The sequence below is a fragment of the Apis florea genome, unplaced genomic scaffold, assembly GCF_048593485.1.
Source record: "Apis florea isolate Af1SG1 unplaced genomic scaffold, ASM4859348v1 contig_2350_pilon, whole genome shotgun sequence".
Taxonomy (NCBI): Eukaryota; Metazoa; Arthropoda; class Insecta; order Hymenoptera; family Apidae; genus Apis; species Apis florea.
The window spans coordinates 8,670,899-8,688,064 of NW_028256565.1; the positions used below are offsets into that span (position 1 = coordinate 8,670,899).

At 33.4% G+C, this 17,166-nt stretch overlaps 2 protein-coding genes across 6 annotated transcripts in view; both read left to right on the forward strand.

Moving 5' to 3' along the window:
• Window positions 1–10,749, forward strand: part of LOC100869120 (ferric reductase 1) — a 17,603-nt gene extending 6,854 nt beyond the window's left edge. For 2 of the 4 annotated variants that reach the window (XM_003696278.4, XM_086904134.1), the window contains 11 exons: window positions 200–522; window positions 989–1,080; window positions 3,494–3,653; window positions 6,130–6,327; window positions 6,511–6,606; window positions 7,006–7,162; window positions 7,259–7,485; window positions 8,309–8,549; window positions 8,650–8,762; window positions 9,404–9,517; window positions 9,606–10,749. In XM_003696278.4, the coding sequence (XP_003696326.1) occupies window positions 200–522; window positions 989–1,080; window positions 3,494–3,653; window positions 6,130–6,327; window positions 6,511–6,606; window positions 7,006–7,162; window positions 7,259–7,485; window positions 8,309–8,549; window positions 8,650–8,762; window positions 9,404–9,517; window positions 9,606–9,746 (1,862 nt within the window). In that variant the 3' untranslated portion in view covers window positions 9,747–10,749. The remainder of the gene's footprint in view (window positions 1–199; window positions 523–988; window positions 1,081–3,493; window positions 3,654–6,129; window positions 6,328–6,510; window positions 6,607–7,005; window positions 7,163–7,258; window positions 7,486–8,308; window positions 8,550–8,649; window positions 8,763–9,403; window positions 9,518–9,605) is intronic. The other 2 variants (XM_086904133.1, XM_086904135.1) reach the window with 1 other exon arrangement.
• Window positions 10,750–11,474: 725 nt separating this feature from the next.
• Window positions 11,475–17,166, forward strand: part of LOC100869438 (EGF like, fibronectin type III and laminin G domains protein pikachurin) — a 178,255-nt gene continuing 172,563 nt past the window's right edge. The window contains exons 1-2 of one of the 2 annotated variants that reach the window (XM_012490752.3): window positions 11,475–11,960; window positions 13,023–13,310. In XM_012490752.3, the coding sequence (XP_012346206.1) occupies window positions 13,196–13,310 (115 nt within the window). In that variant the 5' untranslated portion in view covers window positions 11,475–11,960; window positions 13,023–13,195. The remainder of the gene's footprint in view (window positions 11,961–13,022; window positions 13,311–17,166) is intronic. The other variant, XM_003696280.4, reaches the window with a different exon arrangement.

A 17,166-nucleotide genomic window follows, 5' to 3' on the forward strand; every position in this document is an offset into this window, starting at 1 on the left:
ATCTGAACGGGAATTCCTTTTTGAACAATTTATAATCTATTTATCCGAACAGGAATTTCCCAATTGAGTAAAAAATCTAATCGTCAGAGTATCATTTATATATATAAACTGTTTCTCCTACAATTATCAGTTTTGTTACATTTCACATTGGAAAGGAGATTGATGTTTGAGGAAGATTTGTAAAATTCGTGTGTTACAGTAATGAAGGGAACGATTCTAATTTTTCTAAGCGTTCTCTCAATGAGAACGATGGGTTTGCCAAACGGAGCGCCGATAGATTCATGCAAAGATATGTTGCCTCGTCATCCTGGAATTACGAAGCAGGAAACTCAGCCTCCTCCTTACCAAGTTTTACCAGCTGCTGGACAAGGTAGAGTCCGCTTAATTCTAGGAAGTCCTCACGGTCTTGCCTACGAAGGTTTCATGATACTTGCACGTGACTCTGAGACCGGTGAATTCGTTGGAGAGTTCGCCAACTTGCCCGATTCAGCAAAAATCGTCGAGTGCACACCAGGTGTAAAGGTAAAACCGCATTGTTGTTTTATACGCGACTTGCTTACTTTTTATTTTTCGAGTTAGTTCTAATAACATGTAAAATAAATAACACGTAAGTAATAGATAAGATAAAAAATTTAAGGATACGTATTTGACAAGTTTTTTTCTTTTGGTGTTTTTTTAAAATGAAAAATTTATTCAATTTTTTCGATATATTTTCATATGTAAAATTATTTTTTTCTAATGATAAGAATAATAATTATCATAATAAATGAGTGACCTATCGGCCATTCTATCAATATTTAAGAGGTAAATAATTTTTAAAGATTCGATATTATTTTTTTCCGATTAGAAGTTTAATGATTTGCAGAATCGTGCGTTCGATCTTAGTTAACAAGCTCCTCAAGGCTGTTTGATTGTCATGTGTTTTCCGAAGGACAGAAGTAAAATGTTACACGACGATTAAATAGTTTTTCCTTTTTCTTTTGTTAAGAACGCGGTGACTCATACGAATACCAGCAAGAAACACAATCTTGAGTTTGATTGGGAGGCACCTGTGGATTACGAGGGCACCATTGTATTTAAGTGAGTATTCAAATTTTTCAGTTTATTTTTGATTTAGTTAAAATTCTCACTGATAATTTTTTTTTTTTTTTATTCAAAAATATCCCTAGAGAATTTCAGCAGTGTGATTTAAACGTATCGAAGATAAATCTTAATGATATTCATATATTTAAATAAAATGAATTCACTTTATTTCTATTCAATGATACGTTCTGCGGCAAATGTATCGTGACGATACGATAGTTGGACATGCAAAAAAATAATTCATAGGAATGCGGAAGCAAGGTGTATCAAATCACAAAAATCACATGTGATACTTTCACATTAAATATTTTTATAATGCTGATTTCTTTTCAAGATCAATTCAAAGATTTTGTACTTTCAATGATTACTTCTATCTAATTTTAATTACAGTCGAATTATCATATTTCTTTTTTTTTTTTATATAAAAACTCTTTCATTCCTTCTGGAAATATTATCTATAATTTATAATATTTTTCATTGTAATGGATTAATCATACTTTTAACCAGATAGGAAATCACTCGATAGTGCTAATAAAAAATTCATTCACAGAATATCGATGAGTCACTTTATCAATTTCTGGAACAGAACAGTGGTTTTAGGTTTCACGACGGATACATTCTCGTTTATAAATATATGAATATTTGCTGCTTCCAATGAATGTAATATAAATTATATACGTAACGACATTTTTTTACTAAGTTATTTAAACTTGTAATAACTTATAAAATAACGAAAAAATTAATAATCAGAATATCAACTAAAAGTTGTAATAGCATATAGAATAGACGTATACATCAGAAAATTTATTTTTGGTAACATACTTTTTTGAATATAATATAAAATAAATATACAAAATTTAATGGAATTTATTAATAACTTTATAACTTTCTCTAGGTAATTGTCACAGGAAAGATGTCTGCACGCTTTATGAACAAGATATATGTATGTATATAGCGTACGCACGTAATATGCTACTGTCTGTTCGCATATGAATTACGATTAGGAACGAACATAGGTAAACCCCGTGCCTCGTGCTACGGGGCTTACCTATTCTCGTGCACGGAATACAATATAACGTGCATAACGGTGAACTGCGAAACAGTTTGGACATTCGTTATAAACTTTTCCATTGGTAATCGGTGTCACTGATTATTCTTGAATGCTCAATTAATATAGGGACAGGGGATAGCGCGAGGTCCATTAAAATCTCCAGAAATTTATATCGATGGCCATAAATAATCATTTATTTCATTTTTTGACATACGGTATTGTTATTCACTTATTTTCGTCGCTTCGTTATTTCCATTCGTTGATTCACTCGCGAATTCGAAACTCGTTTTCGCTATCGAAACGATTTTTCAACATTACAAGCTCGCTCGTTATTCGTTCTCAACATTGTTATCTTTTGTTCCCACGCCTGCTGGTAATGGGTTGCATCACGTTGACCCGGAAGATCGTAATTTATACACGTTATCTGTCGAGATGTTGGAATCGACGTATCTTCTTTTTCTTTTCTTCTTCTGGTGGAAACGTAAGGAAACGATTACGTGTTGGTTGTGGAACATCCATTAAGCAAAGCAATTTGAGATTTTTCAAATTTTACTATCTTCTACTCTTTTGATTTAAAGAAAAAATATCGCATGTATCTGCGAATTATTTTTAGATTAAAAACTTTCCAATTTCACTTGATATTTCATTGGTATTCAAAAGTTTGCACGCGATTCATTTACATCCAGAACTGTTTACTTAAACTTTCAGATAGTGGGAACTGTGAATATTAAGCGAAAGATTTCTAAACTTCAATGGATCGGTTATTAACCGGTTACCTAGATTCAAGTGTAAATAAATAGTATAAGATGTATATTTATTACTTTAATTCTTTAAATTCCACGAAAAGAAATGAAAATAAATAACTCGATGAAGGAAATTGATTAATATGAACGACATAAATTACCATTCTAAATACACAATAACAACAATAATTTTTCCGAAGTAATAACCATTAATTCTCATTAAAGTTTTATTATACTATTATTATTACTACTTATATACTAACGCAATTACTGCCGTATTAATTGTTTAATTAAATAATTTATATTGCTTTCAATTAAGAAATTGAAAACGTGAAATATTAATATAGATAAAATTTCTTGCAAAATAAGGAAAACTTTTGTGACTGATGATACATGATGCTTCCGAATCAAATTCACGATATTTCTTGCCATTCGATCCACTTGTTCAAAGAACCAAGGTACTACCTTAATTAATCTCAATCAATACTGGCGTACCATATCCTCGTTTTCTATCAGTCATTCGTTCAAATACTCTTATTTCCCTTCCACTTTCCGCGGATCGATTCACGCTTCTCTCGTTGATCTTTCATGTCTGATATTTTCCATGCTTTTCCAGGTCCACGATCGCCCAGGATTACAGTACCTATTGGGTCGAAGTAGAATCGCCGCAAGTTAACGTTCGCAAACGATCCATCGAGGTATTGACTTCGTCTACCTCGATCACCACGTTGAGAACAACCACACCGCCCTATTACAGCCCGACCGTCGATTACGAAGTAAGTATTCTCCTATTAAGTCCCGACTGCTGATCACGAGGCAAACGTGCTTTTCACACTCGATAATCATAGCCACGACCGATCATCAACTATACACAGATGGGAGGAGAGACGAAGTGAAATCAAGCTGTAACATTGAAATATTCAACCCTGTCTCTTTGATGTCTGTTTGCGAATCGTGTCCGTGTCTTCGAAGAGCAAATGGGCGATGCTGGCACACGGATGATTGGTTCGTTCGAATTTGAAGAGAAATTTAGGAACGGATTTCACATTCTGTTTTTGGATCGTTCTATGAATAATGTATAATCGTGTTTGTAATTAATTAACGATCTTTTATAGAGATTTTTGAAAAATTGACGAGAATCGTTTTGGAGTACAAAGTATTTATTTATTCATCAATTGAAATAAAAGCTATAAATCAATTAAGAAAAAATTAGCAATAATAATGAAGAAATTGATACATAATAAGTTAATATCAATTTTGAAGTATATTACAAGCAGAAAATAAAATGAAAGTTATTTATGACTCGATCGAATGTTTTCAGTAAGTCGTATCAGATCATTTCAGTTTCAATTTCTAATATAAAATTCCACATATATATTTCAAGATGCGAATAGAATATTTTCCTTTATGGAGAAATTTAAGAAATTCTTTGAAATACCGATTTTGATGAACAGATTTCACGATAATTAATGATACTTGAAATCGGAATGAACGTAATGAATAAAAGTACGAAGATATAATTAATCAAAAAACAAGATATAATTAATCAAAGAAGAAATTGATAATGGAAAGGGTGCATGTAAAATTACGAATCGAAAGTATATTCGTGTTTTCACGAATATTGGCTTGCAATGTGCGCTTGCACACATATGCATACATATTATGTATTCACACACGTGCACGATAGTTAACCTCGTACAAATGCATAATTTCCATCTAGCGGGATACGCTCTCGGTTTTATGCTTTATGTACTTTCGCCGTTCACTTTCGTGTATCGGACGATCCCAATCGGGCCCCGTGATTTTTGCCAACGTCCGCTCCATTGTCGATTTATTTCCACGGGACTTTATCTTCGTTCTATCAACGCGCCCGAGGACTAAAGTGGGCCAATGGCGAAACGGTGAAACGTCGTGAAACAAAAGGGGGCACGATAAACGACCAGAGTCGTATTTTAAACGATTCGAATGAAACGTTGTACTTCTCTTTTTTTTTTTTTCCAGGATTCTACCTCTGGATATCGAACGAGTAAAACGACACAGAGTAAAAGTTTGTTGAATGAAGAAGACTGAAAAACTCATGTATCTCATAGCCTCTAATACGTTTACGCGTTTGCCTTATCTTTATTCAAGTAAAATAATCTAATTAGAACCGTGCACATTTAATACATCGAATTGCACACGTGCATATGATATAAAGTAAATTCTTCGGAAACGAGATCAAACGAGAAGAGAGAAAAAGGTGGTGTGGAAATGCATCAGAAGTACGGTAACAACTTGGTTCTTGGAGTGGCAATTATTCTGTTCCGCGAACTGTGTCTAAGTTGAAGGTCGGTCGTCACACTTCCTATCTTTCCTCTTGAGGCTTCGACCATTTCGCGCCTCCTTTGTCATTCGTGGCCATTTGTATTGTATTTACTCATCGAGCCGATGTCTTTAGGTGCTCTTTAGATGCTTTAGTGTTGATCACATTGCGTTTTCATGAATGTTGTTGCTTACTCTCATCGATAATCTCGGCTCGAGTATCGTGCACCTGTGAATACGAGAGTGCAGAAGTCGTAACACCTCGATGAATGAAAAGATACAGGTCGATGTGTTTTTTTAGGTATCGTCCTCGATACCGGTCCACTTTCGAAACGAGATCGACGTGAGAAAAGATGGCACGCGAATGAATTCATCAGTTTCTCCCTTGGAAACTTTATTGAAGAGTTCCCTGAGTGACTGAAACTACTCCATTAACCAGCTGCGACGTAAAACCACTTCTCAGCACACATATCGCGCGGTGTAGGATTTCTCATAGTAGAAATATCTTGTTATTTTGGATGAAAATAAATCTTTGGGAAATCTTTCGAAAGTTTCTCTTTCGCAGATTCATATCAGACCATAAATGCGGTTAAAGTATATATTTGTACAAGGATCAAGAGCAGTATTAATTTTATACGTTAATGTTTAGTTATGTATTACGCATTTTTTTGGATTATTGGATTATATTAAAGATAAGATAATTGTATATAAAATCAAATAATCCGAAGGTTATCGACGCAACCAACTTCTATTTCCACGTGCAAGATTTCTCTTAGTGAAATTGTAAAAGTTATCTGAAGTAAAAGTTAATCTCCATTCTTGATTCTGTGTACTTCAGAAATATTGTTTTACTGTTTGCCCTCTTGCACAATAATTTATTAATTTACTCTATATCCATTATGCAAAAGTACAATTTATCAATATATAATGCATTTGTATTGTATTTTTCAGCCGACCAACACTGAGGATCCCTTTTATACCGGATGTGGTTCAACGAAAAATTGTTTCGGTACTCCATCAGGATGCATAGAAGAAAAAAATTGTATCGCGGCGGTGACTGTACTCGTTCGTGGAGAGCGATATCTGTTTGAATTGCAAGCACGTGACAGTAAATATGTTGCTGTCGGTTTATCTGATGATAGTAAAATGGTAAATTTTATTGATAATAGAAATATTTTTATACATGGATTACTAATTTTATTTTTCATTTATCTGTTGTATGATGTAATTATATTTCTGATTAAGGGAATTAAAAGATTTAACGAGCACGTACAATTTCAATTAACGTAATTCTACAGTGAATGATTATTTAATCTTTTATATGTTGCGTAGGGCGATGACAGTGTGGTTGAATGTGCAAACGAAGAAGGAGAAATTGCATTACACATGTCTTGGAACTCTGGAAAATCGAATATACGTCAGCCTATGGTGCGTATTCCACTATTTGTCATATTTATGGTGCAGAATACCAAATGTCGTATAATCAAGATAGCAAAGATAGAAATGAATTTTATTCTGTAATTAATTACATTATGTTAAAAATTTTAAAATATAAATTTTATATTAATTTTATACTTATTTTGACATTGAAAAGATATTTAAGGACCAGAATTAACACGAAAGAAGAGATTTCTATTCGTCTGTAAATATCGAGGTCAATATTATGCGAGCAGGTGAAATTAATACGATCTTGATACATTGAACCTCGTGGCGGTGGCTGACTTTCGCTTGTGCGTAATATCGTTACCGATCATTCCTTGATCGTGTTGATCTGCGGTTTACGAGAAATTTATCGTGGCCTTGCTCTATTTACGATTTCATTTGCAGCAGGAAGGAGCCGTCGGATTGGAGGCAAGTTCGATCAAAGATGACGTAATCTCATGCAAATTTTGGAGAGAAAAGATGACTGTCGTCCAAGGCCGAGAGTATGATCTCGTCAATACACCGTACAATCTTCTTGTGGCTTCTGGTAAAAGTTTAAAAAGTACGTAACGTTTCAATTTCGTTTAAAAATATATACGAAATAAAGGAAAATAAAAGGTATATAAAAATATATAAAAATATATAAAATAAATATTAGATAATGGTATCGGATACCACGACGTGGCACGCGACGCTACGGGTGGCGCAAAGTTATTATCCGACGTTGGCGATTTTACTACGGCGAGTAACATCCTGATTCGTGTTCACGGTGCTCTAATGCTGGCCTCTTGGATCGGTACAGCGTCCATCGGCATGCTTCTTGCCAGATACTACAGGCAGACATGGGTCAGCTCGCAGTTGTGTGGAAAGGATCATTGGTTCGCTGTAAGTATCCAATTTTTCCCGTAATCGCGTGCACGAAACACAAGCTGCTGGTAAGATCTCGATCCAGTGAAACTAACGACCTCAGGGTTGTTGTGTGTGATGGCACCTATTTGGCGGGTCGATGCGCCTGTCCGTGGGTTCATGAGTTCGATCGAGGTTAATCGGAGGAACCACGAATAGAAAGGCAATTTGATAATGTCACAGAGTTGTTCTTTTTAAAAATTAACAATCGACGCATGGTCGCGCGATTGTAATTTAAATCGAGTACATTAATCATTTTACGTAATCAGATTTTAATTGGGAGACACCGGGTGAAATTGTACCGATCGTCGTGAGAATTGTTTGCTTTATGACGTACAGTCTGGATAATAAATACGTTCGTAATATTTCGTTCATAATAACGAAATGACAAGAATTAAATTGCCATCGTGATTCCTGGAAATTCGTTAAACGTATCGATTTTATGCGATGATTGGATATTTTTAATTTAATGGATATTTATATTAATATGGCTTTTATTATGCAGCGCACGTTTACATTTTTAACAAACAGTTATATTTGCTGTTATACTTAACGTTGTTGAACTCGAGAATGTAAACGTTTCAGAAGAACACTTAACTTTGGCTAATATCCAAAGATAATATTGAACATATCTTAGATGGTTGAAGGATACTTATTAACTTTAGAAGATTATTTAGTATCAAGTATTCGTATATAAATATGATAATATCATCGTTATTACTTACTATTTTTAATTTAATATCGTACTTACTAAATATTAATTATAAACAAAGTATTTTGTTCTTTTTTTTGTCTACTCAAGTGGCATAGATTTTTCATGATATTGACATGGTCGATGACTATTGCTGCCTTTGTAATAATATTTGTTGAACTGGGTGAATGGAGTTCCGAAACGATACACGCGTCTTTGGGATTAGCCACCACGATTTTAGTCTTTATTCAACCATTTATGGCAGCTGCAAGACCTCATCCAGGAGCACCACGAAGATCTCTTTTCAATTGGGTGCATTGGTTTGTTGGGAATGCGGCGCATATTTGTAGCAGTAAGTCTTTCTTATTTTTGAATACTGTGTGCGTTTCGTTTTTTTTTCTATTATTTCTATTAACAATGGATTAACCAACGCATTGAAATTCCTTTCACAGTAATTGCAATGTTCTTCGCGGTTCGAGTGAATAAGGCCAAACTCCCGGAATGGGTAGACTGGATTCTGGCCGCCTATGTAGTATTCCATATTCTGACTCACCTCATTTTGACGGTAAGAATGATATTTGATATCTCTAAAGTAAAATTGTTTTATATCTATTTGATATATATATGAATTTGGTAGATATATTTTATCTATAAAGTATGTCCTACTTTAATCTATCTAAATGAGTATCTGAAAGAAAAAATGCAATAAACTGATTGAAAGAGATTGAGAAGGTTATCAGAGTTTTACAAACGAATGAATATGTATGTCAAGATCGATTTGAGATCAATTATATTATTCTTAATGGATTTTTGCTATTAATCTCTCTAATCTTTTTGAATTTTTCAAAATATTGCATCATTTTTTTTTTATATATCATTTGAATTATAATTATCATATAATATTCTTGCTCCACAGTAATTCATTGCTTTAAACATTTAATCTATTCCTAAAGAAATTAAATTTCATATTAATTCACGACTAATTATTATTTTAGAGAAATCAGTTCAACTTCTCTTTGATCTCATATGTAATCCATATATCTAATATACTTCATGTTTGATTATTACTGTTGAAAATCTTTTTAACTATACAAGAGTGAATGAGAATATGAGACATTCAATATTGTAATTATAGATTAGTTTCTATATTAAATTGATATATTTAATATAAGCATAATTAACTAGGAAAATCAATATGTCTTTTAGTTCGTTGGATGTGCTTCTGACAGACAAGCAAGTCAAAGGGTGAATTCATTTCCTATGAAAGATATGCATTCTCGTGGTTCAATGGTCCATCCAGATGCAAGGCAGGATGCTCCTGTAAGTTTCTTAGTTAATAAGAATTGGTGCAATGCGCCGGGAATCTCTAAAAATCTTCAACAGATTCATTTCTCATTCTGTTCAATAGCATGCTGGGATCAGGAAATTTATCTTCGGCATATACTTTGTCGTAATCATCCTATTCGCTGCGGCTCTCATTGTAATCACGGTATTGGCGCCTATAGAAGAATCATGGACTACTTTCACGAAAACCATAAAAAATTATTAAGCTGATATTTAATGGCAAATTAAATATGAGATTTGAATTGTCATCATGCAATTCAATTGTTGCGTCAGAAATATTATGAAGTTCATTATTTCGCGTATTGTTTATTCCGCGTGAGTGATTATTTATACGTAAATAAATATAATAAAATATTGAGTCGAGAGAAAGATAGTTATTGTTTACAGGGACAATTTTAAAGCGTGAATATATAGTAATATATAAGTATATATTATTTGATATATTGAACGAAAAAAAAAAACATTACTTTAAAACAGTAGGAATGCGCAATAATATTACCCTGTTATGAATGAAAATATAATGAATATATATATATCAATTTCTTTCATCGACTCAGAAATGTTCATGCATTTCTAATTTCTGTTTTCTCTTACATAGTAGACTGACTTTTGACAATTGAATAAACGTTCGTGCAAATTATTCGTACAAATGTCCGTCCAAAATAAGAGTATGGTTTATATGTAAAATATAAAAAGTTATAATATATTTTATTTTATTTTTTTTTTTTTTTAAGAGTAAAAGTATAGTTCATTAATATTGTGTTCGCAATATATACTTATATACTTATTGTTAGAAGTTTTTTAAGAATGTTTGCAAGGTGCTTTTATATTTAAGTTTTTCTTCGGTAGGATAGTACATAGATTATCTATATTTATAATGTAACGTTTACAGTATTAGCATATTTTCAATTTTTATACATATTTAGATTTATTTTGTACTATGATACATTATGATAAGTGTTGTTCTATACATAATATACAGACGAAAGTTTGTGAAAGTATTATGGAATTGCGCTTAATTAACCAATATAACAATATTTTTCGTATATTATTGATTGTTAATAAATAAAAATATATATAGAATCGCGTGTTGTATAAAAAATAATATAACTTGATAAATTTAATTCAGAATTTGATTTATATTTAATGATTACAATAGAAAAACGACTTAAAGAAAAAAAATAAAAATATTCTCATATTTTTTTCAATGTGCAATATTTTTTCAGTCCTATTATATCATTACAATTTTATTTCGTTTTATTCGTTCTAGATTTTCGTCGTTTAAGTTTTCTATAGTAAAGATTATCTATGTATTTATCGTTAAAGTCTTATAGAATATAAGATAATGATTAAATTCGTTTAAATGCAAGAGATTGTTGTTAATCGGTTTAAAGTTTGATGAATTTAAATTAATGATAAGTCAATGATAAAAAGTCTTAAGTCAAGTATGCTATTTATTTTATCTATTTATTATTATCTATATTGAAAATCTTGTCATTATCTTTAAATCTTTCTACTTCTTTCAAATTGAAAATATCATGTAAAGAAAAATCTTTTACAGTAAATTTTAACATTTTTTACATTTTATTATTAAGCTTAATATGTATATGTATAAGCTTCGATGTCAACGATAAATCTCTGTATACATATATTTCCTATAAAATTTTATATACAATGACAATAATATTTTTACAAAGTTTTTTTTTTAATTACATATATAAAAAATTATATATTATTTAACTGATTTTTTTCTATCCTCGAAAAGTTTACGGTTCTGATCGGAAAACGAGCGTTTGGGGTGGAATGTTTTCAAGGGGTTAGTAACATACTTCAAAAAAAAAATGGCGGCCGATCGAAGGCGGTGGCGTTATGACGCATGCCACACGGCCAAGCTCGGCGTCCCTCGGCGGCGCCACCGTCGACTAACTCCCGCAGTTCGATTGGAGACACCGGCCGGCATCGACGGCTGTTGTGGAGCTCCCTTCACTTTCGGATTCGCGCGTGTGTTAAAGTCTCTTTAGTAATCATATCTTTCTTTCTTTTGTCTTGAATAACGATCGTGAGATCATTCTTGGCAGGTATATCGTCTAAACGAATGTTTCCGATCGTTACTTTTTCGTGTTCTTTTCCTATCATTCTTCTCTACCTTCCTTTTCTATCGCGGTGAAATATTTCTTTTACGAGTGTCTTTAATAAGCTATCTTATTGAGTTTTTCTTTTAATATATTAAATTAATCAAATAATCGGAAATATATCGCGAAAAGTGGTGTATATACAGTTATTACTTTCTGTGATTTCAAACGTTCGTGCCGTTGTTCGTGGCGTTGTCGATCGTATTGCGTAGTTCCGATTCGTGTGACATAACTATGGTTTCAAGCAGTTCAATTGTGGTCATTGAACTATATGAAGATTAAGGAAGGTAGAGAGTTCAGCGTCTGTTCACCACACTTGATAGTTTATGTTTGAGTTTAAATAATCCGGTAGTGTCAAGAAGAATTGCGTCGGAATAAAATAATTATTCTTTCGAGAGAAGCCGTGTTTGCTACGATCTTCACCGGGCCTGCTATTTGAATTTTCTGCTTTTAATATGCTTCTTTAAAAATACATCATAAAAATTGCTATGGTGTAAGTAAACAAGTAATTAATTATTTAAATATATTTTCCATCGGTTATTTCTTCTTTATTTTCAATATTATTCTCGATATTATTCTCGATTTATTTAAAATTATATATATTTACAATTTTAATAATATCAAAATTAATTTTTATCTAACAATTTTAATTCAAAATTGTATTAAAATTTTATATATATATATACACACATATATATATAAAAATTGACATTATTTCTTTCATATAACTTTTTTTTTCTTTTTTTTTTTTTTTACAAAAAAGTATCTCTCTTTGAACGTTATAAAATATGCATATCGATATCAATATCGATCAATATCGATATGCATACGTAGTGAATTTGCATCGGATATCATCCGGGAAAATAAAGACCGATCATTTGCCGACGGATAACAAGTACGACAAATATAGGTAAAAGATCTCATTATACGCACAATTGAATGTTAAACTAGACAGTGACATGAAAAGAGCTCTCTACCAATAGAGGACACACGGTACGAAAGGACATAGGTTAAAAGTACGCGACTGTGCTGTGTATTGGTGTACATTCACGAGTAGCTGGCCCGGCGTGCTTCGGTGTATATACACGCTGAAAGTGGAAGGCAGACAATTGTCCACTTTTTACGCCGTAGCCGTGTTATCATTGCCATATACTCGATACGATATATGTCTTCTTGACACGACCTCGTAGTTCTCTCAGAATGTTTCGGTTGTATACGTTCGTGTTTCGAGACACTTGACCGAGTGCCTTCGCATTGTCCACAAAAGAAAAAGAAAGAAAAAAAAAAGTGTTTCGCTCTACCTAGTGTTTTTATACAGTGATCTTCATACGCGTTTTTTCCATTTATAGAATCGACCGATTCAAATCGAGAAGTGTCGCTGATCGATCGAAACGCGATATCAGTGTGCTCTCTACGCGACGGCGAACTCGCGATTAATCGATAGTCAATCGAGAAGTTCGATTTGCGAGAAATGCGAAAGTGAACACAGTCGGGGCGACGCGTGCATGTACATCGCAGGACGATGGCTGAACTTCGTGTTTACCGGTTTTTCGTGATCCTTGCTCATCTGGCGATTGTCTTGGTGCTTGCTCAGAATCCCATCGAGGAGAAGACCACGTTCGAGGCTGCTTTTCAAGGTAAGTGTAATCAATCATATTTATCGAACTCGATACCGACCGCCGACATCTTTAAAGATGTATTCGATCAATTTGGAGGGAATGTATTCATTCCTGTTGCTTATCGATTTATGTTTCACTTTTTCGTTCTTAGTAGAAAATATATTTATCATTCAAAAGTAATCGTATACTTGTTTACTTTTGACATGATGATGATTTAATTATCAAATAACACATAAACGAATTAAAAACGATTTTATTATTTTGCTGTTATATATCGTCAAATATTATGGCGCGGGAAAAAGTGACATCTAAAGTTGGCGTTCGTAATTATCAAATTTTTTAAAAACGTCTTATTTTAAAAATTCTTTATTTGCAATTATCTAATTAATTTTAAATTATACATCAGACAAAGAGAGAGAAAAATAGATAATGTACGTTTTTAAGAATATTTTTAATTCTTATAAGACTATATATGTTTCGTAGATGTGTTATTTTATTTAATTTTAATTTTAATTAATATATGACTATATATTCTTATTTCTTTTTAATAATTATAATAATATATAACATATATTATATATAATATGTCGGATAATTTTTATATATAGACAAATGCATTTATAAAGCAATAAATGTCTCATTTTTTACAATCGTAATTAAAACAAATTTATAAATAAAAATTAGATTTTAATTTTTGTCGTGTGAAAGTTTAGATTTCATGTGTTTCATTTTGGAATTTAAAATTACTCGAAAATTAATTGAAAATTACTTTGAAAATGATGATTAATAATTTTTTCAAATCAATATCTTTACAAGTTTCCAATTTTCTCTACATATTACATCGATACAGCACCAAATAAATTTTCAATAGAATAAAAATTAAATAGGGCAAAAAATTAGGTCAAAAAAGGGATTAACGTTCATCAATAATCGATTACCTTCATCAAATGGCAATTCGGTAATAGAAGAACAGATAGTACGCGTTAATCGAAGCGAAAAATAAAATTTGATGAAATGTTGTGTTTATGCACAACGTGTAATGTTCACGTTTAGTGAGTTTCCGTGCTGTTAATTATTACTGTAAATTTTCCCGGTAAACGTTCCAATACATTGAATACATTTGTATTACACTCGAAAATTTATTTCCATTTCATCGAGTGTTTTTATCGACGCGATGAAAATTTCAACGATGCTCGCCCGAATTACATCCACCCCCTTACCATTTGCCAACGTTGGCTTTATCCATCCATTTTTATAGTAACATTTTTATAATGCGTGTACGCATATCCTCCGAGTCGAAACTTAATTAACGTTTGTATATTTGCGTACCGGGTTTTGTCGGTTGGCAAACGAATCCATACTGACAAAATCGACTACGAATGCATTAGCAAATTTTCGAAAACTATTTTGAATACGCAAATCCCACTTTCGCGGGTTACAAATATGCAGTTGCAACAGAAAAAGCGTTTGTCACGCGTAACCATTTACCATTTCGAAACATTTACAATCCGAACTGAAACATTTTCAATACGGATACGATACGACGTTTTCATTCGTTATTTATACGATATCCATTCAACGAATATTAAATTTTTCGTACATCGAGACGCGAATGAAATAAAAATCATTACATTCGTTATTCTTAATTTGTTCCTTTCGATTCTCATAACCAACGATACGATAGATTTCATATAAATGAGTTTATGATACAATCTTATGTTCGAACATTTAGCTTGTGTCAAAGATCCATATCTTAAATATAGAATTATCGACTTATCCCCAAACAACGTCCAAACAATGGATTACAATTATTTCTCAAAAGTAGGCCAACTATACGATACCGTATTCAACAAATCCCTCGCTATAGTAGCCTCAGACGAATTAACCCCCAAGAGAGATCGACCAAGAGTCGGAATTAACCCTCAAGATTAGCTGACTGAGAAATGTGTCTCGAGTTAGGTTTAACTTTCTGTTGTGCATTATCTCCAACATGCACACCCACGCACGCACGTGACAAACAATGTTGCATTTTCCGGTTGCGCGCGATTTGAGCGCGTGCACGCGTTGCAATGGTAACGTGCCAGGTAACATGGCACGTTGCGCTAATGTTAATGGCAAACGGCCGTACAGGGGATGGCCGCTCCCTTTGCGAGATCTCCGTGGACCCATTTGCTAATAGCCAGAAAGCAATTAATATCACGGTCAGTTACCGCCCTTTAGACATCACGGATGCGTACTAAGCTGTTTAACGAACACGACAAGTTTCCCTTAACCTAGAAATATTCCCCCTTAAACGTGAACGTTTTCGACGAATTCATCGATACATAAATTATATAAATTCTTTTCGTCGTTGTAGATTTAGACAATCGAGCTTTTTTCGATTCACGTGAGTATTGGTATTTTGCTTACAATTTCGTTTATTATTGGAAGAATTTATATTCGAATCGAACATATAATTGGAGAGATTTTTATATTATAGCAGAAGATTTTTCCAATCGTTTCGGAATATTATTAGATCGTTGGAAAATTAATCGCAATTAATTTCGCGATACGATGTTTGAATAAATTGTTTAAAAATGTTTTGGAGGAGTGGATTGTGTTGTTTACAAAAGGAAAGATGCGTTATATATAAAGGATTACATTTAAACTCCATTGCTTGCAGATCTTCATCCTGTTTTTTACATCGGTAAATTCTTTGGACGATATTCAAAATCATAATTAAATTCAATCCTTCCAAGGAACCAAAGTACGTAATTCACCGAGCACTGAACTTGGAAGGAAAAACAATTTCCAGTTTCAACTATCTCGAACGATCCAGTTGTGCAGAATCCATTTAGAAAGGGAAAAAGGGCGGTTATTTCGGATGAAAAGGGCGGAACAAAAGGCTTATCGAACGGCCAATGTATCCTTAACAAGAGAGCAACTCGACGAATTCAAACGTGGCGAAGGAAAATCGTGGAAAATGTGGAAACAATAGGGGATAGAAAAGACGCGTTAATTCGTAATTGTATTTGAGCTACATAATTCTCAGGGACAATAGGGCAAAGAAGAAAATGGATTAACGATCGATCGATCGATCTCGCTGTAAACAAAAGCGAATTATGCATTTTCAAACGGACGAATTTCGCTCTCGTTTTCCTCTTCTTTCCTTTCTTTCCTTTCTCCTTCTATACCTACTTGCTTCTTCTCTTCTTTTCCTTCCCTCGAAAGGACAACCTCGTCCTCTCCTCCCTCGCTTTTCATACCCCTGCTTATTTTTTACCCCTTTTCATCTTGGAGCGGATTGGAACGTGGAGAGGAAGGGTTGCTCGTCGAACATGATACCTTCTCTCCCCCTCCTTTCGGCGCGAGAGAAGCAATCATCGGCTCGCAAATGCACTCGAGGAGAGTTCCATCCGATAAAAATCTCTTACGAGGCTGCCGATCGAAGGTGGCCGATAAAAATGCAGCGGCGTAGTTGGCGAGTTGAAATTTTATACCGGTTCCATTTCGACGCAAGCGGAACGGAAGCGGCGAACGCGGCGATCGAGGCCGGGCCGATTGTAAAAATTGTGAAAATCGTGTTTGGGGCTGGGTGAGAGTTGTAGATTCGAACGTGGAAATTGTTGTTGGGCGGATGGAACGCGTGGAGGAATTTATCGGGCGAGAATCAACAACCCCCTCCTCCTCGTTCGTAGAGGGTTGATTTTGTAAATTGGAGGTTCCTTGACTGTTGGGTGTATCAGGGGTTGTCAGTTGTGGTCTCGTAATTGTTGAAATACTATACGATTTTCATGAAAAGGTTTTATATGGAATTGTATTAGGTGGAAGTGGAAATGGAAATTATTTATTTTTTGAGAGATCGATTAGGAGAATATATGAGATTTTTATTTTC